Source organism: Hippocampus comes, unplaced genomic scaffold (assembly GCF_001891065.2).
Source record: "Hippocampus comes isolate QL1 unplaced genomic scaffold, H_comes_QL1_v1.1 scaffold298, whole genome shotgun sequence".
NCBI lineage: Eukaryota > Metazoa > Chordata > Actinopteri > Syngnathiformes > Syngnathidae > Hippocampus > Hippocampus comes.
In genome coordinates this window covers 732,610-754,065 of record NW_017805417.1, presented here as the reverse complement: position 1 = coordinate 754,065, position 21,456 = coordinate 732,610, and the positions used below count along the sequence as shown (strand labels likewise).

The 21,456-nt window shown below is 46.1% G+C and overlaps 2 protein-coding genes across 5 annotated transcripts in view; both read left to right on the top strand.

The window, feature by feature from the left end:
• Positions 1 to 10,925, top strand: part of mfge8b (milk fat globule EGF and factor V/VIII domain containing b) — a 17,118-nt gene extending 6,193 nt beyond the window's left edge. Inside the window, exons 2-11 of one of the 4 annotated variants that reach the window (XM_019874014.1) lie at positions 2,231 to 2,353; positions 2,458 to 2,589; positions 2,869 to 2,901; positions 6,139 to 6,252; positions 6,518 to 6,699; positions 7,046 to 7,201; positions 7,493 to 7,637; positions 8,618 to 8,820; positions 9,045 to 9,200; positions 9,537 to 10,925. In XM_019874014.1, the coding sequence (XP_019729573.1) occupies positions 2,231 to 2,353; positions 2,458 to 2,589; positions 2,869 to 2,901; positions 6,139 to 6,252; positions 6,518 to 6,699; positions 7,046 to 7,201; positions 7,493 to 7,637; positions 8,618 to 8,820; positions 9,045 to 9,200; positions 9,537 to 9,680 (1,388 nt within the window). In that variant the 3' untranslated portion in view covers positions 9,681 to 10,925. The remainder of the gene's footprint in view (positions 1 to 2,230; positions 2,354 to 2,457; positions 2,590 to 2,868; positions 2,902 to 6,138; positions 6,253 to 6,517; positions 6,700 to 7,045; positions 7,202 to 7,492; positions 7,638 to 8,617; positions 8,821 to 9,044; positions 9,201 to 9,536) is intronic. The other 3 variants (XM_019874015.1, XM_019874017.1, XM_019874016.1) reach the window with 3 other exon arrangements.
• Positions 10,926 to 17,302: 6,377 nt separating this feature from the next.
• Positions 17,303 to 21,039, top strand: hapln3 (hyaluronan and proteoglycan link protein 3). The gene is made up of 5 exons (XM_019874025.1): positions 17,303 to 17,474; positions 17,761 to 17,906; positions 18,465 to 18,872; positions 19,275 to 19,577; positions 20,316 to 21,039. Exons 1-5 carry the CDS (start codon positions 17,395 to 17,397, stop codon positions 20,591 to 20,593), a joined length of 1,215 nt encoding a protein of 404 aa, XP_019729584.1. The 5' UTR covers positions 17,303 to 17,394; the 3' UTR covers positions 20,594 to 21,039.
• The last annotated feature ends 417 nt before the right edge of the window (positions 21,040 to 21,456 follow it).

Genomic DNA, 21,456 nt, shown 5'->3' with positions numbered 1-21,456 from the left:
TTGGTGTTTGGTGGTGGTGGTGGGGGGGGGACAAGACTGTGGCACATTTTTAGCATGTTTTGGCGACACCGAAGCTTAAAAGCATCAATTTTACACTTGCCCACCAACCTCAATAACAATTATCTCAATTGTAATTGTTAACTTGGCCTTTGCTTTTCCTGTTTTCATGTACAGCATGTTGCTCCCATACTCTATTTATGGACTTCCTCCATATGGAGTCGGACTTCTGAAGTGGAATGCTGTGTAATCGTTTGGAGTTCAACTGAAGTTTTCTGGAAAGACATGATGTGAAAACTTTTTTTTTAAAATAAAAATGCCACCAGTGCTAGCTAGCTAAGGTAACAACTTGAACAATACGATTTATATGTAAAGATTTATTTTAGCACGCAGATGTTAAAGTCAATGGCACAATGCAGCTTTAGCATGCAAACGCCACACAGGAAGACCGGAACCCGGAAACAAACCCTCCGCATTGTGATGCGGACATGCTAACCAGTCTCTCACCTTGCCGCCAGTATCGTACACATCCATGGTTTTAAAAGATGCATTTCTTTCTTTTGTTCATGTTTGAGAATCGGTGTTGCTGTTCGAGTGCAACTCCATTAACTCCTCTGCTTTTTAAAGTCGTGTAAACTTTGTTCAACAAAGCTGTATGAAACCGTTAAGTCCCTTGTCCCCCATTAATATGATGATTAGATGATGTCAGCAACCGGGCTCATAAATCCACAGGTACTGCAATTAATTCTGAAAGGGTTCCGACTCAAGTATTCTCTGGAATACGATATTCATTTCTTGCATGTTCTGAAAGCAGCTACGGCATAACTAAAAATAAAGTTCTGCCCATTTCATATTCCAACCCCCCCCCCCCCTTCCTTCCTTTTGACATGGCACAGATTGTTTAAATGTGGACCAAAATGCTTGAATACTTTTGTGGATACTCACTAAACACTGCAGTGTATTCAGGAAATAAACATGTTATTTAAAACAAAAAAATCACCGATCATTGAAAGTCTTCTTAAAACCTGACCCGTCCATTTTCATGATGCTGATTTATTTCAGACTTAAAATCAACCACCAGTTTTGTTCAACATTGGATGGTCCGCTGTCCTGAATTTCCACATCTGTCTGTAGCTTTTGTCCCGTCTATTCATGTTGAAAGCTGCTAGATTTTCCCCATCGTTGCCAATTTTCCACCGCTCGCGCTGCCAGGTCGTCACGTTCGGGCGCTGTGGAAGCTTCCAGTCCTTTTGTATTATGTTTACTCAGCTGTTCAAGCCATCGTGTTCAAATTGCATCAGTTTGCTCTCTCTCTGCTCTGTCAAACCATCATGAAGTAATGAAGGGAAACATTTAAGGCAGCGGTTCTTAACCTTGTTAGAGGTGCCGAACCCAACCAGTCCAGATGCACATTCACCGAACCCATCATGAGTGAAAAACAAAAATATGACTTTGTACAAATTCGAGACATAAAAAAAAACGCATTCATTAAAAACAGAACAAAGTAAATAAAATTTCAAGACATAAGTATCACGTTTTTTTAATTTTATTTTACGACAGTCACACGTTGACTACTGAGCGAATTAAAGTTCCCGCAGCACTGATTGGACAAGCAATGTCATGTGATCATCTCCATTTCACCGGTGTGGCGTATCGAGATACTGGTTGGACAGCATGAATGGCGCACAGGTGTGCCTTAGACCAGTGTTTTTCAAACTTTTTTGAGTCAAGGCGCACTTCTTTCATTGGAAAAATCTCGCGGCACACCACTAGCTGAAAATGTGAAGAAAAAAAAACGTTTATTTGAATAATCAATGTGTTATATTGATACTATAACCGTTTTTAGCATTGAAGAATGACATTACAACAGCTTGAATTGGAATCAAATGAACACAAAGAAAAAAAGTATTTTCTCATCTTTCATATTTATTGTTTCACCGTCGTCCTTGCATTCATGCGTCACAAATTCGCTTGTCTCTCGTCGAAACACAAGGCAATTGGCTAGCTGTTGCTGCTCCCTAGCGGTATGTGAGGGTACTACATGATTACTTTCTGGGCGAAAGTCCGCACAGGCATACAAATTGGATATTTTACCACGGCACACCTGACAATGTCTCGCGGCACACCACACGGGTTGAAAAACACTGCCTTAGACTACCCGCAAAAAAAAAAAAAAGGCCGTTTTATACTGAAGCGCGACCTTGAACTGACCCCCTTTGCCTTATCTACGCAGGTGATCTGTGTGAGGTGAATGTTTGCTCGAACGGTGGAACCTGCGTGACAAGCGGAGGAGCTCCGTTCATTTGCATCTGCCCCGACGGCTTCACTGGAGAAACGTGCAACGAGATCGAGACGGGTGAGCCCGAAGTCACGATGTCCTATGAAGCGGTGTTTGAACATATTTGGAGCGTGAGGTTCCTTTTGGTTGAGCTCCCTCCGCTTTGGCTTCTCTTCCACCAGGTCCTTGTAAGCCCAACCCGTGCAAGAACGACGGCATATGCGCGGCGACGGGCCACTCCCGCCGCGGCGACGTCTTCAGCGAATACGTCTGCAAGTGTCAGCCGGGATTTGAGGGCGTCCACTGTCAAAACGGTGAGTTGGCGTGGCCCGCTCGATGATTTTTGTAGCATCGTTTCGGTGCGGGCCATCAAACCGATGAAATAGGAAGACGACCGGCGTTCCCCGTTCCGATGGAAATCATTTCATGAGTGGCGTGGACGCAGGTGGCAGCTTTGAATGTCTCGCCGACCCACTCGGCCGATAGCGGCTGTTTGCTTGCTCAACAGCCTGCCGAGTTACGGTGAAGGAACGCGTGGAGCCAAATGGGGGACCGGTTGCGTTTGATCATGTTTGCCCTTTGATCCTTTTTAGGTGTCGACCGGGCAGATTTGAGCTCAAGAACAGGTAACCGTAGCAATGAACCTGATACGAAGCGTGTCAGATGTGTGTGTTGCCTGAGCTCGTGAGTTTTTCGCCTCTCGAGCGACTCTCTGCTTGCGCATGCTGCGTCTCTCCTTGCTGACAGTAGAAGAGAAGCCTCCTTCACGCGGCGATCTGAAAAAATCGCCATGTCGGAGCTCTCTTTTTTTCCTTTTTTTTTTTTCTTTTTTTTTTTTTTTTTTTTTTTTTTTTTTTTTTTGAGCGCAAATTTGTCATCGTTTTGTTCCAGCGGCACTTGGACACAGTGACACGGCATCGCATAATCCCAGAAGTAGATGGCAAATCTTAGCCATGAACGGAAATGTCGCAAATGCATTCCTCGCGTGGCTCTTTCTGGCGAGTGCCACCAAGAGGGCAGTATAGCAAATTTGTTTCCAAAGAAGACGGACGGTCACCACAGATCAGAAAGCTGCAGTAATATTGCTCAAATGAATTGCCAGTGAGTTCCGTTGTAGTCTTTGCCTGCTGTGTTGCCGCACCGTTTGTGTTCACGTCTGCGCGGCTGTAAGGGTTCTAACGCGGCGACACGGATGCGTGATTTTGATCGTTCATCTGCGCCATTGTGTTTCGTTAAATATGCACTCGATTTATTTGATGCTTAGTTTTACTGTAAACCTCACCTGGTAGTGCCATTTGGGAAAACTTTGTAGAACTGTTTGCTATCTGCCAAACTGCTGTTTTGTCGTCAAGTTGGTTACCGGCATTTAGCACACGTAACTCGAGAAAAAAAAAATCAAAGAAAAGCTTTTTTTTTTTTTTTTTTTCCCTCACCCCAATTAAATTTTACAAAAAATACGCTAACCCTAGAAATTGTTCATGTGCTAAAAAAGTGCACTTTTTTTTTCTTACATAGCCCAGCAAACAGGCATTACAACGGTAGTCTAACATCTATGTAAACAGAGATAGTAGCTCGGCGTGACGCCACAGTGGTGTTGTCTGGCACTTTGCTAGCGTTATCTTGCTAGTGGAAGGGGGGGGGGTGCCGTCTTCCTTTCAGCTCCACATCGTGTTGTGACGGTTTAAGTGCCACCTAATTAGTTGGCGCGTGGGCCAGTGGCAGCCACCTCCTGCTTTGTATGCCTCACAAGGCCACGTGTAGTGGTGGGGAAGAGTCTATTTACACAATGACGACTCGCAGCAGCTTGTTTGATTAACACAAAGGCGCAATGCTGATGTGGTTTAATGTCCTTTCGTTATCCCTTCGAGTTGGGGGGGGGTGCGCCTGAAAAGAGAGAAAATCTGCCATATTTTGGGATAGAACGGATACCAAAAAAAAAAGGTGCTATTAATATCTGGGCGCCTTGGACTCCTAGCGAAGGACATCAGTGGCTCTTCTGTTGCCAGGCGAAAGAAATTCCGCGCGGAGGCGGAACGGCAAATGAAGTCTGCCCCTCGACAACGTCACACTCGCGTTCATGGCGGCATGGATGGCAAATGTAAAAGAGCCTTCATGGCACTCACAACGAAGGAGTTTCAAAAGGTTCCAATTTATTGACCGCCGCCTTGAGATGCAATCATGCCTGCGCTTTTCAGTTGTATTCAGCATGCCAGCTTTTTAAAAATCAAACACGCCGTTTGACTCTTCTGACAAAGATCATTCTTCCAGCCGTTATATTTTATATCCCACGTGGTTCTTAAAAAGTACACTTTAGCCCATGGCTGTTTTTATAGCCGTGATGAGCACTCCAAACACGTTTCATATCACATCTGGAAACCTTTTTAAGAAGCTTCAATTCAATGACCGTGGTTTGGTTTGATCTCCCCCCCCGGCCCCGTCTCCACGTTGCCTCGAGCTCCCACCACCCCCTCTTGGTTGCTGTACCATAGCAACAGTGGCCATTTTGATTGGAGATGTATAATTTTTCTGTTGTTTGTGGGAGGAAGAACCAAGCGTGGGTGCTTCTATACAGTTGTTACAGCTTGAACTGTGCATTTTCCGGGGAGGGGGTGGGGGATAGTGTAGCAATCAATAAATAGGGCCACAGTTGCAAACTTTAAATCACGCATTTGTTTCACGCTTAGCTGAATATTGCCTTTTTTATGTAATGGATTGTACGTGATCAAACCCAGAAAACGGGCAAACTGAGATTTTTGCAAGCGGAGCTTGTGGGCACTGCGACATCAGTTTCCGTCAACAGCCGGTGGCGGTACAGGGCAAAATGTCAGCTCCCCTGAGGTGGATGAAAGCGGGTGGATTTTTCGTTTGAATTCAGATTCCACAAATTAATCGCAATCCCGATTTTAGACTGATGGGGGCGCTCAAAACTAATTATTGCAAAGGAAACTTGACTTCACGTCAGTTCGTGACCATGCGCCCCCCGCCCCCGCTGTTTGCAGCCAAAATTGATTCAATTCAAAATTCGAATTAGCTTCCCACAATATGCCCTGTTTCCGTTTCCACTCCGGAAATGATTGTGTTGACAGCCAAAAATGTCGTAAAATGACCAGCATCACTTCCTGACCAGTTTTTTGAAATGTGTCCCGGTCGTTAAGCGTATTCCAATTACTGTATAGGTATTGTTTAAATATGTTGTGTCTATACATCTTAATGTAAACGGTCGCGCGTCCAAAATGACTGCTTGCCCGCTGAATGCGTCTGACTTTTCGACCAGGCGTCACGTGGTCGTCAAGATATCGACACGTTTGTCTGGGCGCAAGAAATGCAGAGTTACGCATGATGGAGAATGTGTGGCTAGCCCAAGCACGAGGTTTTTGACATACATATTTTTTCTTAAAGCCCCTTTCGTCACTCTGTGGCCGCTCACTGGGGAGCCATTCGGATGGATCCGCGTTTGTTTATGCGTTGGCGCCATCCAGCGGTCTCCAAGGAGGGGTTGCAGGCGTGCGCTCTCCTGCCACGATTGTCCCGTTTGACTCCTTTCCAATGAAAACGCGGTGCTGCGCCTGCACTCGAGGGTTGTTTTTCTCCACAGGGCGTGTGCTGGATATGAATCACAAAACCACACAATCCCCCGAGAGCCATTTGACACTTTTTCCACCGCGTCGTAAACGGTAGTGTTTTGACTCATCTGTCCTGTTTTTAAATCGAAAAGGCACCCCTACTTTTTTTTCTCTCTACGACACCTGCAGTCTAGTCAGCATGGCATCTACTAACCTCCTCCTTCTAACGCGTCTCATCAGCCGACGGCGTCCAATGCTTTCCGTTCTGATACCGATCCGATTTTTGTCACGGTTCCGCAGATGTAAACGACTGCGCCCGACAGCCATGTCAGAACGGAGGCAGCTGCCGGGACCTGGAGGGGGATTTCAAATGCCACTGCCCTTCCCCTTACGTGGGCAAACACTGTCAGCTGCGTAAGTGTGCGCGTGCGATTCCGAGGGACACGTCAAGCCTAAAGGCCAACTTGGCTTCTTCCATGCAGTCTGCTCAGCAATACAGTAGTCCTGGTCAAAAGTGCTTGGATTTGATTGACACTCTCACAATGGGCTCAACTCGTATGGCAGACAAGAATGTTGAAAATATTCATTTAAAAAAAAAAAAAACTGAATACTTTATGATTCAGATTGCCATTGGTCCCCAAGGCTAAAATGAAACGTCTCACTTCAACCTGTGCCACAGGCTGCATTTCTCTGCTGGGCATGGAGGGCGGCGGCGTGGCCGAGTCCCAGATCTCCGCCTCGTCCGTCCGCTACACCTTCCTGGGCCTGCAGCGCTGGGGCCCCGAGCTGGCGCGCCTCAATATGAAAGGCCTGGTCAACGCCTGGAGCCCCGCCCCCCACGACAGGAATCCGTGGCTGCAGGTCAGACCGCTGCCTCCTCTGAATGAGGTTTTAGAAATAGTCAAGCGTCTCAACGCATTCGTAGATTCGTGGCGAGATCTAATTTCAGAACAGGAAATCAACACGGCAAAGCGTTTCATGATTTTATTTGTTAAAGTTGAATGATGAGACCTTCCAGTTATCAAAACCGTCAATTCACAATCTCAAGAAATGACATCAAGTAACGAATTTTAAGCGTATAAATAAGGTGGGCATCAACCTAGAAGCAAAATCCAAATGCAGCGATTTACAAATTGGAGTGCAGCGGCGATTTGCGCTGTTAATTCTTTGGCCAATTGCCGACCAAAACCGTCCGTGCGTTTTTCAGGTGAATCTGCAGAGGAAGATGCGCCTCACCGGCATCGTGACGCAGGGCGCCAGCCGCGTCGGCACGGCGGAGTTCGTCAAGGCCTTCAAAGTGGCCTCCAGCCTGGACGGCAAAACGTACACCGTGTACAGGACCGAGGACCAGAGCAAGGACCAAGTAAGACGACGCAAGGCAGCGCCAGAGCCATGTGGCGCTTTGTTGCTAGCATGGGGACTATTTGTGAAGGAGATGTTTATGCCTTCAAAAAAAAAAAAAAAACGTAATGAGTCACTTGGTGTCTTGATTAAAAAGTCAAACATGATTTGATCAAAACACAAAGAATGACAAGAAATGTAATATTGCCTCGTCACACCGGTTCAAGAGGTCGCGGCGAAGTTCGGGCACGTCTCACGTCTTGATTCGCAACCTGTCCCTTGGGCCCATTTTGTCCAATCTCCTTTCCCGTAGATCTTTTCGGCGAACCTCGACAACGACGGCACAAAGACCAACGTGTTTGACCCGCCGGTGGTTGCTCAGTACGTGCGCATCATCCCGGTGGTGTGTCGAAAGGCCTGCACCCTGCGCCTGGAGCTGGTGGGCTGCGAGCTCAACGGTAAACGCACCCGCAGCGGCTTGCTCGCCTTTCCAACCTCCAAGTGACATCTTTTATTTTTCCTTGGTTCCGTGCTTACGGAGTCGGCCAGAAGATGACATCACTTGGCAATTTTCCCCCCCCGAGTTCCTCGACTGTCCGCTTCACACCATTAATCAAAAGCACTTGTTCATAACAAATGCACGGGGTTGATGGTTTGCAGACTTCTTTCAGAAGATGCAGCGTCCCGCTCGCTTCTTTGAAGTGTTTTTTTGTTCCCCACCGCCTCCCTTTATGTGTGTTTTCGTCATTTCGACATTGCTCACGTCCCAACTTGACCTTTCGAGTTCAACCAAGCACGTCCTTGTTTGTCGTGTCTGCTCTGTATTTCTGGCGCTTGTTGAAGGACACATGCTTGACGGCTTCATTTATGCAGGGGGAGGGGGGCAAAAGGGCTCACCCCAGTTGGGCAACTAAACTTTTTGTCATCTTAATTTCGTTTTTTTTTTTTTTTTTTTTTTCCTTCGCTTGCCGCAAGAGTGAGCCTCCCCTGCCACACTTTGAGAGACACTGTTAGCTCTAGCGCGTGGCTGGATTACTGCCATGCACTTGCCTTTGGAGTCAGCCAGACAGTCCTCCATTACGCGGCTCCAGTTGGTCCAAAATGCTGCTGCTCACCTTTTGACTGGTACTCGTAAGAGGGAGCACACAACTCCTACTCTTTACATTTCAGACTTCCTTTTAAGATTCTGTTATTTGTTTTCAAATCTTGAAATGGCCTCGCCTCAGGTCTGCAGATCAGACAACATTAGAGGCACCGAGAACTAAGCGGAGGCTCAAAGGGGAGACTTCACGTCGGTTCTTTTCATTCATTCTCTGCGTCATCGTCCTGTTTGCTGCTGCTTAACATCATTCGTGCTCTGCGTCGCTTCTCCTGTCCATCATCCTGTTTTTGTCTCTCTTTCTTGTCATTCCACTCTCCGCGTGGGCCTCAATTTCAGTGTACTCAAACGCTTTAGGTTGCTCGGAGCCCATGGGCATGAAGTCCCGGCTGGTGTCGGACCAGCAGATCACGGCTTCCAGCACTTTCCGCACGTGGGGCATCGAGGCGTTCACCTGGTACCCTCACTACGCCCGGCTGGACAAACAGGGCAAGACCAACGCCTGGACCGCCGCCACCAACAGCAAATCGGAGTGGTTGCAGGTAGGAGGGGAGGCTCCAAAATGAACTGTGCTCTTCTCAGTGGTGGCAAGTACAATAAAAATGTGATCTTTCGAGTACATTTCAGTCTGTACTTGTCCCTAGCACACGTGTTGCATTATTTTTAACTTTTAGCGGTATGTGTACTTTGACTGAGGAACGTCTTGCAAGTCATTTTGCCACCTCTCGCTGTCCATTTTGAAAGGGGAAAACTTTCATGTGCTCAGGTGGACCTGCAATCTCCCAAAAAGCTCACCGGAATCATCACACAGGGAGCCAAAGATTTCGGCGCCGTCCAGTTTGTCTCGGCCTTCAAACTGGCTCACAGTGATGACGGACAGTCCTGGAGCATCGTGAAGGACGAGAGCACCGAGAACGACAAGGTTGGTCCAAAAACACCAAGTGGTCTGCTTAAGTTCACTTCGGAGGGCTTCATCTTAATTTTTTCCACTTTTTGGGGGGGGGGGAATTCTGTGTCACTGGTCTCGAAATGGCATCAACACAGTTATTGTACAAAGTTGACAAGTTACAACTCTGCCACTAGAGGGCAGTGTATTATTAACCTGTTTGTCCACATTTCCATTCGACAGCTAAGTTATTATTTCATTTGCTTGGTGTTGTACTCAGAGTTTGTTTGTTCCTTTACCATTATGCCACTGGTCCAGATTGCCAATTTTTTTTTTTTCTTCAATTTTTGTCTCACCTCCCGACTTGTTCAGATCTTCCCCGGCAACAGCGACAACAACGTCCACAAAAAGAACCTGTTTGAGCCGCCGCTCTTCGCCCGCTTCGTGCGCATCTTGCCGTGGGAGTGGCACGAGCGCATCACCCTTCGGATGGAGCTCCTGGGCTGTGATGAGTAGCGGTGATCCGGTGATCCGGGACCCTCTGACCCTCCCTCCTTCCTCCTCCTTCCCTTTCCCCAACCCTTGTCGTGCCTGCACTGCCCAGTCCTTGACTCTAGAGGGCAGCAAATACCGTCATTGGTTCGAGAGAGGTCAAGCCTGGAGACCTCACGGCGGGTGTCTGGTCCCTCTGAATTTTAACCACTTCAGCCCCCCGTGCTGGGGGTCCCGCTGCAGGATCAATGTTGTGCTGCCTGCAAAACCTCCCGAGACCCTTGCCAGCTGGGGATGCCTCTAAACTCTCCACTGGTGGTCTTGAAGGTTTCCCGGGCGACTCGTTTGTTCAAGCACATCACGACTGTCTCATTTTTCTCTCGAGGTGGCAGAGTATTGCTGCGGTTTATCAAGCGGCAGACAGAGTAAATCACAAAGGCACCCAAGTCGCTGGCCAAACGGAGCGGAACATACAAAAGAATTGCTTTGCAGTCTATGCGTGAGTCAAATGGTCACTTTGGTCATTGAAATTAATCAGGTTGCCGTGCCCCCTCTTTTTCACTCATTTTGTTGTTATAATAATTTTTTTTCTTGAAAGCACCACCCAACTACTCCATGTTGACGGGGAAGATTAAAACGCTGGCAGCGTATGCTAGCAAACCACTATCAAATGCTACTGACATTTCATGACTTAACAATTACTTGTTGGGGCGAACCACATTCACGTTTATGGCACTTTTAATATTTGTGTTTGCATGTCGGGGGGAAAAAAATGTGGACAAGAACAATGCAGGGATGAACAAAGAAATTCAAGAGACTCCCTGTGAGCAAATCAAAGCTTTTTTTTTTTTCCCTCCTCTGTACATGTGACACATGCCATCTTTTCTGACACCCCCCCTGCCCCCCCCCATAAATTATGAATTATGGGCTCGTGCAATGCTATTGTGTCGTGCTGGTTCCGATAACGATGCGTATTAATGGGGAGGTGTGAAAAATGCATGAGGGGGAAGGTCGCCAAACACTGAACAACATGGCAGACTAATGATGCTTCAATTTGACCACACATTTGTGTAAATATCGCGTTTCCCTGTTACGGTTTTTGTATGGTTGATTAAAATATGATGTTGATGTATTTTTATGGTGTTTTTTTTTGGTGTGCTTTCCTGTTGTACTGGACTGCATCAGTTGAATTCCCGCGTTTGAGATTCATTCCATGTTTGGCCTTTGTATCTTTAGAACAGACAACAATAAATGTTCAAATGTACTCCATCCAGTTGTTTCCAAAGGCTCTTTTTTTTTTTTTTTTTTTTTTTTTTTTTGAATTCAAATGTTGAAACTGATTGCAGCTGTTTTCCATTTAAAAAGGTGCAAGATCAAAAGGCAGGAAGCTCCGAGGGCCGTTTTGGCTGTTTCGCATTTAACCCCCCCCCACAACCCCCCCAGGGAGCGGCGTGCACGCCTAATCTTGTCTTCCCACCATCACGCCGCCCTGCCCAAGGTTCGACTCTTCTCAGCCTCATTAGACTGCTGGGAAGGTCATTCAAGTAAGTGTTGAAAGCTCCCATATGTAAATGTTCACCACCACATCTCCCCCCCCTTTTTAAAAAAAAAAAAATAATTTATATATAATGAGCTGATTGTCACTGTCGAGTGGAAAAAGGAAAAAAGAAGAAAAAGGAAGACGCCATCTTGCTTGAGTTAACCAAAGACCGCATCGTTCCAAGTCTGTATTATACCTTTGAGTTCAATCGTATGCCACCGCAGGGGGGGCGGCGGGGGAAGTATCTGGTAAAACATGTCTCCTGCGCCAACCATCAAGTTTGCCGTCAGGCTGACTTCCTGACTAGACAAAAACAAGCTTTTAATCCTTAACAAATCTTCCCAAACGTTTTCTGAGGGGTCTCAGAGCAATGTGTGCGTGCGTGCGTGCGTGTTGCAGTGAACGCAACGATGATCTGACTCAGCAGTTTTAACAAGGGGAATTCATTCTGCAGTGACCTTTTTGTGGCTCACCAGCTCCTGAATTTGTAACAAAGCCGGCTCACAGAAATGTAGCTCGGCTAACTATTTTGTCTGGTTTTAGGTTAAAAAAATAAATAAATAAAATAAAAATCCTGACTTTCAAACTCAAAAGCTGACATAATAGCGCACACGGTGTCTCTGGAGTGAGGCAAGAGGCGGATTTTTGGTTTTGTTGATCATGTCAAAAAATTTGCAGATGAGGCGGGGACAAAGCCATCATATTAGTTTTGTGGGAAAAAAAAAACCCAGAAAATTGATGGATGGATGCATTTGGACTGGTGGGATTTCTGCTCAATGCCAACACAAAATAACGAGCACGAACGAAGACGTCCGTCAAACCTGAACATGGGAACAAAAGTTGAAATGTCAAGGTGGAGCCGATCAAGACTTAAATACTTGTGGAGATCATGAAGGATGATAAGCAGATGGACACCATCAAGATGATTCTTTAGAGTCTGAATGCTTTCTTTGATGATAAACTAGGTGGGGAGGGGGTGAGTATGGATAGTTTTTTTTTTTTTTTTTTTCTCCCTTTAAATCAGCTTCTCGACCTCTGGACAACCTTTATTGACCCATTACCCAGGGGCCCTCGGGGCAGATTCACTGTTAAGGACCCTTGAGAGTAAAACTCAATCAAACGGCTTGATTGATTGAAGGTTGGCCCGCCTTCCCCCCCCCATCCGTCCATCCATTTCTAAGCGGCTTATCCTCACCAGGAGTGAGCCGCCGCCTATATCCCAGCCCCTGACGGGCCACATGTCGACAGCAAGCGTTCCACAATCATGACCGGAGATTGGAAGCCAGAACATGTCGACTGCGAGGCAGACATGCTAACCGCCCGCTTCGCCGCGCTCCCGTTATCGTTTTATTATTCTCAATGCTTCGGCGCGTGTGACTCGTTTGAAGAAATGAGCGACGTAAAGGAGTGTCTCTCGTCTGCTTCCTCCCTAAATAGCTCTTACTTCAAAGAAATCCGTGGGAGCAAATATTCAAATTAGAGTTGACAGCATGTGAAGTGTCTGTGTGGCGGTTTCGATAAAAAAAATACAAAATCGACGCTGGAATATGAAGTCTTTCACTGCTGGCTGTTTTCAAAGCAAGAGTTCCCCCATCCTGCAATACTTTCCTGGAGCATTTTGGCTGATTTTTGAAGACACGGTATTTTGTCGAGTTGCCGAAACGAGTTCCAGGAGAAAGTTCTTCTTGGTTTTTCAGATCTTTAGTAAGCAGTCCAACATGGTTGTGTTTGTAGACACGGGCTGATTCTGATGGCATGAGCAAAAAATAGTGCACTATCACTATTAAAAAAAAAACAAAAAACCCAAACAACTATTTGTTGAGGGAAAAAAAAAAAGCATGATCTGATCCGCTTATCCTCACGAGGGTCGCGGACATGCTGGAGCCTGTCCCAGCCGCCTTGGGGCAGTAGGCGAGGTGCACCCTCAACTGGTTGCCAGCCAATCGCAAGACGCACCTCAACAACCATTTTCACTCAAAGTCCCACCGAGGGACAATTTTGAGCCTTCTTTTAACTTACCATGCGTATTTTTGAAATGTGTGAGGAAACCGGAGTACCCGGAGGAAACCCGCACAAGCATGGGGGGAACATGCAAGCTCCGCACAGTTGTTCTTGAAGGCTAACTAGTACCCGCTGGTACATTATTCTATATGTCAGCAAAATGGCGACGGGCGTCCACGTATGCTGGATTTTGCACAGCGAATCTCTCTTGGCTCCTCCCCTCCTCTGTGTGAGGTTCAACAGTGACTTCGTGAACGGTCGTCTTTTCTTACGATTGCAACATATAATGATGATACCGTACATATACATACTCAGTTCGAATGCCAGGTGCTGGAACTTGTCGGCTTTCCAACCCGTTGGCGTTGCTCTCCGTCATGATCGACATGACGAGCTCGTCATCTTTGTGATTCTCGAAAGATGCGCCGATCTTGAATCCAAAGCGACGGCTACAGTGACGATCGTCGGTTTACGATGTTGAATTTCATCGACAAGATTAGCGAGACCCTCTTCCATGACTAAAAACATGCTCGACGAATATTTATCCGTGGCAGTAAACGGTTGGGTTCCATTTGACGACTATAAGCGTCCACGGCAGTGAGTGAGTTAATCAGTTGACTGCGATGTACATCCCTGATTCCTCCCGCCCCCCTCCAGCCCCCGACTTCCTGCCGCAGGAAGGTTTTTTTTTTTTTGATGAGGAGATCATCCTGGAATAGTCAGCTGCTGTTTTACACGGTGGCATTCCCCGAGAGAAATAGACTATTTTGGCTCACGTCATGCTCATGTTATGAAGAGAATTTGAAATGGTCCCTCCCACCAATGTGCGTCTTTCTATATTTGGATCTTCTTCAAGCGGATGCAGAAGAACGAACAACAATGGGGAAATGATCATGATTCGGTATTACAGCTCGTTTGACTGTCATACCGTGAAGTCAAGACGACACTCTTCCTCTTTCATTTCATACACACACACACACACACACACACACACACACACACACACACACACACACACACACACACACACACACACTTACCTTCAGAAGTTGTGTAATGACAGTGTGTCCAGCCATAGTAACACAATAGGCGCCTGGGCTCCACACAAACACAAACAAACGCGCAGTGGCTGGCCTTGAATTTTTGCAGGCCCGCGGCCAAATGATAGCCCTCCAACGCTCTGTGACAATGGGGAGGGGGGGGTTGCTGGTATTTGTTGCCTCGGGCGGGAAGCTTTCATGTGCGACCCTGGGAACACCGCTCGAGGTAACGGCTTAGAAATGCACATTGGCTTCAGCTCAGCACGCTTCCAATGCTCCCGTGCTCAACTGTTGAGGAAAAGATCAAACACCGGCATTTCATTTAACCTGACAAGACTCACTTGGGTGGAGTCCATCATCTTATCCGTATCTTCGTTACGTCCCATAAGAGGAGTGTGACCTCAATGCGTGTCCGTTTACTGGACTTGTAGTTTGGTTTAGCATTGCGTGGATTATGCTGTTTCTGTTTTTTTTTTTGCACAGCGACACACCACCTTGCATCCCAAGTAGCAGACGCAATTTAAGCAGAATTCCTCTGGGACCTATTTTAGGTCCATTCAGTTTTTGTCCATTTGCGATGACACTAAAAATACTTGTGAATTTTTACTCATTGTTACTCCCAAGGCAATCGAGGTTCAAACTTTTTGTAAAAAAAAAATAAAATAAAAAATGAGCGGACCTAAAACAATTCCCTGAGGAACTACACTCAGCGGTGGGTGGCTGTTTTAACGGTACTGTTTACAATCCAGTATGTGATTATACTATAAAGTGGACAACAATACTGATTATAGTACATTCCATCGACAGGAAGCGAAACAAAGAAAATGCTGTGGTTCGTCCACTTTGCAGCGATAACTGCTTCCAATTTGGTGGAAGTCTTTCTTCGACATGTTGGTCAATCTGAGAGGATTTTTGTACATTTGAGAGGTCACTGAAAGAGGCTTGCTAATGTTTAATTTTCATTGCTACAAAGATGAACTGGATTCAATCATTATCGAAAATGAAAACTGAAGATCAAAATAACTTTGCTGAAAAACACCACCCAAAATTGTAACTGAATTTTTTTTGTTTGAATGGATAGCACTTTGCACGGTAAGTCCGTACTTTGCTATATTATAATCTGTATGGACCAATACATTAGAACACATTCTACCTCCGACAGGAAGTAAAATTGTTCCTCCGCCTTTATAGCTTCCACACTTCGGGGAAGACTGATGACATGACCGGACTATAGAATTGCACTTAATTGAACTGTGTACAATGAAACTGAAACATTTATTTTTGAGAATGCAAACACTTTGTTTTTCTTCTTTCTACCCCCAATTTTGCTGCTGTAGGCTGTAAATTTCCTCAGTGTGGGACAAATAAAGGATATCTTAATTCTTAATCTTAGAAAATAAATGGGCCTAAAATGCTTCCCTGGAGAGCTCCGTTCAAAATCGTCTGTGTTATTTTGGATGGGTGTTGGAGTATCAATGTGAAGAATCGTGATACAGTATTAAATCTATACGTATAATGTACCACGTATTCAAACACACGGTCATTCTACCCTACAGAATTGAAAACGTGCATTTTAATTTCCTTCAGGGAAGACTTTTTAGAAGATGCTCAGCGTGTCTCTGTTGGAATGCTTCTGTGGGATTCTGTCGGGACCATTTCAGTCTCCACAACACCGTCCCCACTGGGCCATAAAAATACAAACATGTACGATGCGTACTCTATTTTTAAGAGTCAATTTTGAGCGCTTTAACACACTATTAACTTTCGAATCCATTTTACGAAACGCAGGTCAAATTGGACCCGAAAGAGACTTTGTAGCAACCTGTGCAAAAGCATAACAAAGTCAAAATTAGTGCAAACGGAATACAACGATTGAAAAATGAAACTTGCCCCTGGTAGTCTAAATACTTGTCCCCATGCAGTGTATGATGTTGACGGGATTATTTGAAAAAGTAGGACGTCTTTCAGCATGCGAGTGAAGAATGTGCAAGGGAAGCAGGACATATGAAGATTTCTGAGATGTTGTTGAGTTTTGTCGCCGGCGAGGGGTTGGTTGAGGTTGGGGCTTGGTGTCAGGAGGGCGGCCAACATCTGCGCTTCACTCAGCCGTGAACGTGTTTGCTCAGCAGCACATTGTCTGCGGAATCCTCCCCAGCGCCGGCCGGCCCTGGCCGCCTGCGCACTTTTTTTCCACCACTGTAACGCGACTTGACGGACGCGCTACTCGAGGTCTTGGCAAAACATGGACCCCACATGGACGCCGATCTGCTGGACACATGCTCTGCTTCTGTTCTCATTGCAAATGACCTTCTTTCAACGGGACGTATTGCAGGACATTGACTTTTTTTTTTTTTTGGGGGGGGGGGGGATGTGACTTGACGCCCACCAAAACTGCGTAATTGCCTATAGAGGCCACGAGATAGCGTCAAAGCACTTTCCTCTATTAGATAAAGCTAAGGCCTGACTAAATGGTGCCCCTCCCCTCCGCACCAAGATGACACCAAAGCAACAGACTGGAACCTCGAATCACTGCTGACTTGACTTGAGAATTTTTGGAGATTGGCAGCTGGGTTTTTTTTGTTTGTTTGTTTTTTTACTTTGACTCGTGAGCAAAAAAAATTGAGATACATGCGCTAAATTGCAGCAAACGCTTTGCTAGCTTAATGCTAACACCAAAGACGGACTAACAGAACTAGCATCGATATTGGGGAGCTATAAATCTTTTAGGCAGCTTGTACTTGAGCAAAAATGGTCACCGCACACGTTATCAGACAACATAATGACGTGCATCTTCGCACTCGTAGACATTTTTCATTTTTAGGGATTGATTATACGTCAACAAGCGCGGATGGTTGTTTCTTCTGTGTGTGCCCTGTGATTGGCTTTTTTATTTCATAAATGGCATAATTGAATTACTGTAGATATAAGTTAAGCGTACATTGTACATTTTACTTTATTTTTTAGAAAAAAATAGAGCAAACTAATAGCGTAATTTTTCGTCTATACATAAAAAAAAATATTATTAGTATATGCAACATTTTTTGCTTATTAAAAATACTTTTTCTTCTAATTGCCACGTATTACTGCGTCGCCTGAGGGTCACATTTTGGAGCCCGTCGTGGTGACGTCTTTCTACTACGGCGACGGAGAGGAGGAGACTATGAAGTCAACACATCCACACACGCAGGAACGCATCCATTCAGTCCATGCACATCAGCGAGTCTTCTCTCCTCTCAGACGGTGAGTTTGATCGACTGTCTCGTCATTTAGATTTGTTTGATTGTTCTCAAAGTGCAATTGGTGAAGAAGAGCAATTTGACGAGGTTGGAAAAAATTCTTCGTTGGAAACTTCAGTGTTGGTGATGAGCAGGAGGGGTCCTTAAACGACAAGATTTGGCGCCCAGATTAAATTTGATCTTATAATGTTTTCACATTTTGAGAGACGTTTATGCTTGGATGTGATTCAAACACCCTATTGGTAATCAAGGGACTTTTTCTTTTTTTTTCTTTTTTTTTTTGCTTTCAGCGTAATGCTCGGTGGTCTCTTGCGCCCTCTGTTGGCCGCGTGTGGGCTGGTGCTGCTGCCCGCCGCCGCCGCCGCCGCCGTCCGATTCAACTACAACAACGGCTTCTACTATCATGACGTCAGCAACGGCAACGGCAACGGAGAAAGTGAGTCGGTGTGTGTGTGTGTGCGTGCGTGTGTGTGTGTGTGTGTGTGTGTGTGTGTGTGTGTGTGTTCCTTACCCAAACATTTCCAGTACAAAATACACATTTTAATATGTTGATGTTTCAGGTTCATATTTTTTAATTGATATTTTGAATGTTCTATGTCCCATTGTAATTTCTAGTTTCCAATATCTTTGACTTTAAAATGTTTTCTTTCTCGATTTTCATGTCAAATATTTTCATACCGTATTTAATATGTATCATTTTTTAATGTTGATTTTAAAATATCTAGTTATGCACCTTTTAAATCTTTATTTTAATTATTCCCTAAATATTTACTTCACAACAATTTTTTTTATAATTTTTTATATAACACCCCAGTATTTATTAGCAAAGTGTCAAAGTTCAAACTGTGCATAATGTAACAGCGGAATGAAATTATTTTGGCTTAAAACTTACCCTGGTTAATTTATGTGTGTGTGTGTGTTTGTGTTTGTGTGTGTGTTTGGGGAGCGGGGGGACAACCCTGCCTTCAAGTGACCAAGTTGTGTCTTCCCGCAGTCTATTTCAACGGGGTCCGTCTGTTCGTGGAGTCGCCGCAGGCGTCGGTGTCAGCCACCAGGGGCAGTAGCGTCACCCTTCCCTGCCACTTCCACTACGAGCCCGAACTCAGCGCGCCGCGCCGCACGCGGGTCAAGTGGTCGTGGTTGCCCGCCAATGCCGTCGGCGAGCCCGCCTACCCCCCGACCGCGCCGGCCTACGCCATAGAAACGCAGGTGATGGTCGCCATGGGCAACCGTCACCGCAGCTACGGCGGATTCCGGGGTCGGGTCCGCCTGCGACGCTCGGCACCGGGCGACTTGTCGCTGGTCATCAATGAGCTGCGTCTCAACGACACGGGGCGGTACCGGTGCGAGGTCATTGACGGGTTGGAGGACGAGAGCATCACGGTGGAACTAGAGCTGCGAGGTGAGTGGATTCATTGAGGTTCGGGGGGAGGGGGGAAGGCTCGTGTTGTGAGATGTGATGAGAAAAAAAGGCAGGAAAAGCCTACTAGAACTTCTTAACTTGATGTGGGGGACAATCAGAGGCACTTTGCATTTGACGAAACACAGCCATATCCCCAGTTCTGTGAAGGGTGTGCAGAGTTGCGCAACTCCAATACCTCAGGTGTTTGTTTTTATTTCTGCTCAAAATGATTTCATTTTCTTTTCCGCTTGAGTTGTACAAATTTTGTGTCACACTGATGGTGGAAAATGTTTTGAAATTGGTCTCGTTTGAACAGAGGTGTGTCGACTTTTTATACAGCCACCGTTGTCTAGAGTTGTATTTGTGGTTGAGGCTATGATGTATTTGTCTTCCTGGCGATAGGTGTGGTGTTTCCGTACTACTCTGACAAAGGACGCTACCGCTTGAACTTCCTGGGGGCCCAGCAGGCGTGCCAGGATCAGGACGCCGCCCTGGCCACGTTTGAGCAGCTCTTCACGGCGTGGGACGAGGGCCTGGACTGGTGCAACGCCGGCTGGCTGGCCGACGGCACCGTGCAGTACCCCATCACGGCGCCCCGCGACGGATGCGGGGGGTCGGACTTGGCGCCGGGCCTGCGCAGCTACGGTCAACGCCATCGCCTCCTCCACCGCTTTGACGCCTTCTGCTTCTCTGCATCCATCAAAGGTCAGTACTGCCTAGCTGCCGATTTTGATACCTGAAAACGACCTAGCTCATTTAATGCCAACATGTAAAATTACGTTTTTTTTTGGGTGTTTTTTTTTTGTTTAAAAAAATAAACACATAAAGGAGCCGTGGGAAGGATTTCAGTATGATAAATTACCACTAGATGGCAGCAGTGGCTTTGATCAGATTTAGGATACACGCGCGCACGCACACGCACACGCACACACACACGCGCACACACACGCACGCACACACACACACACACACACACGCGCGCACACGCACACACACACACACACACACGCACACAAAAAACGGTCATGAAAAGTTCATGCATCAGTGAGTGTTTTTCTTGCAATAAACTGTCATTTTGCAATCAAAGTAACCTACCTTTGTTTGTGTTATGTTATTTAGTAGGAAAGCATTGTTTAGATATTTGAGGTGTCACAAATGCAAAAAAAAAAATAGCAACTGGTGCTTACTAAAGAATGGAAAAAGGTAGAAATGTAGTTTTTTTCCTGCTAATAAAAGCAGAGGGTTAAAGTTTTCTTTTGGTCGGTTCCATGCGTATGGAACTACTGAGCTCAATTTTCTGTACGACTTCAAGAATTAGTCCAAATGGTCAACAATGGCCGGCACCAGCCCTCCAAATTTGAGAAAAACATCCCGCATTAAAAAAAAGGCCTTAAGTGCCAGTGCCTTTTTGCCAAGTGACGTCTGGCGCTCTCCTTTCCGCAGGGAGCGTCTACTTCCTCGCGAGCCCAACCAAGCTCAACTTCACCGAAGCGCTGCAGGCGTGTGCGGAGAACTCCAGTCACATCGCCAAAGTGGGCCAACTGTACGCCGCGTGGAGGCTCACGGGATTGGACCGCTGCGACGCCGGCTGGCTGGCGGACGGTAGCGTTCGCTATCCCATCACCAAGGCCCGCGTTAACTGCGGGCCGCCGGAACCGGGAGTGCGCAGTTTCGGCTTTCCCCCGCGCCACCAGAAGTTTGGAGTCTATTGCTATCGCTAAACCACCGGGCTATTTTTTTTCGAGGTTAGCTTTAGCTTTAGCCTGCAAGAACATGGGCATTATTGAGGCCATTTGAGTTGATTGCTCACCTCCATCAGAACACAAGTGACTGTGACGACATCTTATTAATGCCTCTTTCCCACTGCACAAGTACTCTCTTGGCTCTACTCGCTGCGGTTCGGGGCAGTTGGTTTTCCACTTCATTCTAGAACTTCTTCAGTGGTTGGCGTGACTGAGGGCCGCAAGAAAACGGACTGCCGCAGCAAGGCGGAGACTGTGGAGCATGCGGCGTCCGCTGCTAGGAAGCGGCATCGCGGTAAGCTAACGTTAGCATACGCGTGTTTTGTTTTGGAGCCGGGCGTATCCTCCAACCAGTTCTTGTAAACGTCACAGACACTTTGGAGTCTTTTTGTAAACAACAAAAATCAATTAGAGTCCTCAATAAACAAACGTACATCTTTTTGAACATCGGAGACAGTTTCGAGTCTTTACTCACGAACCAAATGCACATTTTTGTAAACATCAAGACAAAGTCAGTCTAGAAGTTGACGTACATGTTTTTGTAAGCATCAAGTACCATTCAGGGTCTTTCATGAACCTAAACACACATTTTCATGAATGTCAAAGATGATTGAGAGTCTTTAATTTACCTAACGTGCATTTCTTGTGAACAAACTAAAGCCTCGATAGTATTGAACCAAACCTACATTTTTTTTTTCAAACTGATACCACTATGAATATTTACTTTTTAGGTACTCACCAATGGCTCTGTTACGTTGATTTATAAAATTTTATTGAATACAATGACAAAACGTTGTGAGCAAGGATCTTTCTTTCTGATACAGATGATGATTCGCCGATTG

Bases quoted from the DNA above. Each gene is read 5' to 3' on its own strand.
- hapln3 (XM_019874025.1), top strand. From the start codon at position 17,395: ATGAAGTCAACACATCCACACACGCAGGAACGCATCCATTCAGTCCAT. The intron at 18,873-19,274 runs GTGAGTGGATTC...TCCTGGCGATAG, and splicing joins GGTGGAACTAGAGCTGCGAG to GTGTGGTGTTTCCGTACTAC. The intron at 19,578-20,315 runs GTCAGTACTGCC...TCCTTTCCGCAG, and splicing joins CTTCTCTGCATCCATCAAAG to GGAGCGTCTACTTCCTCGCG.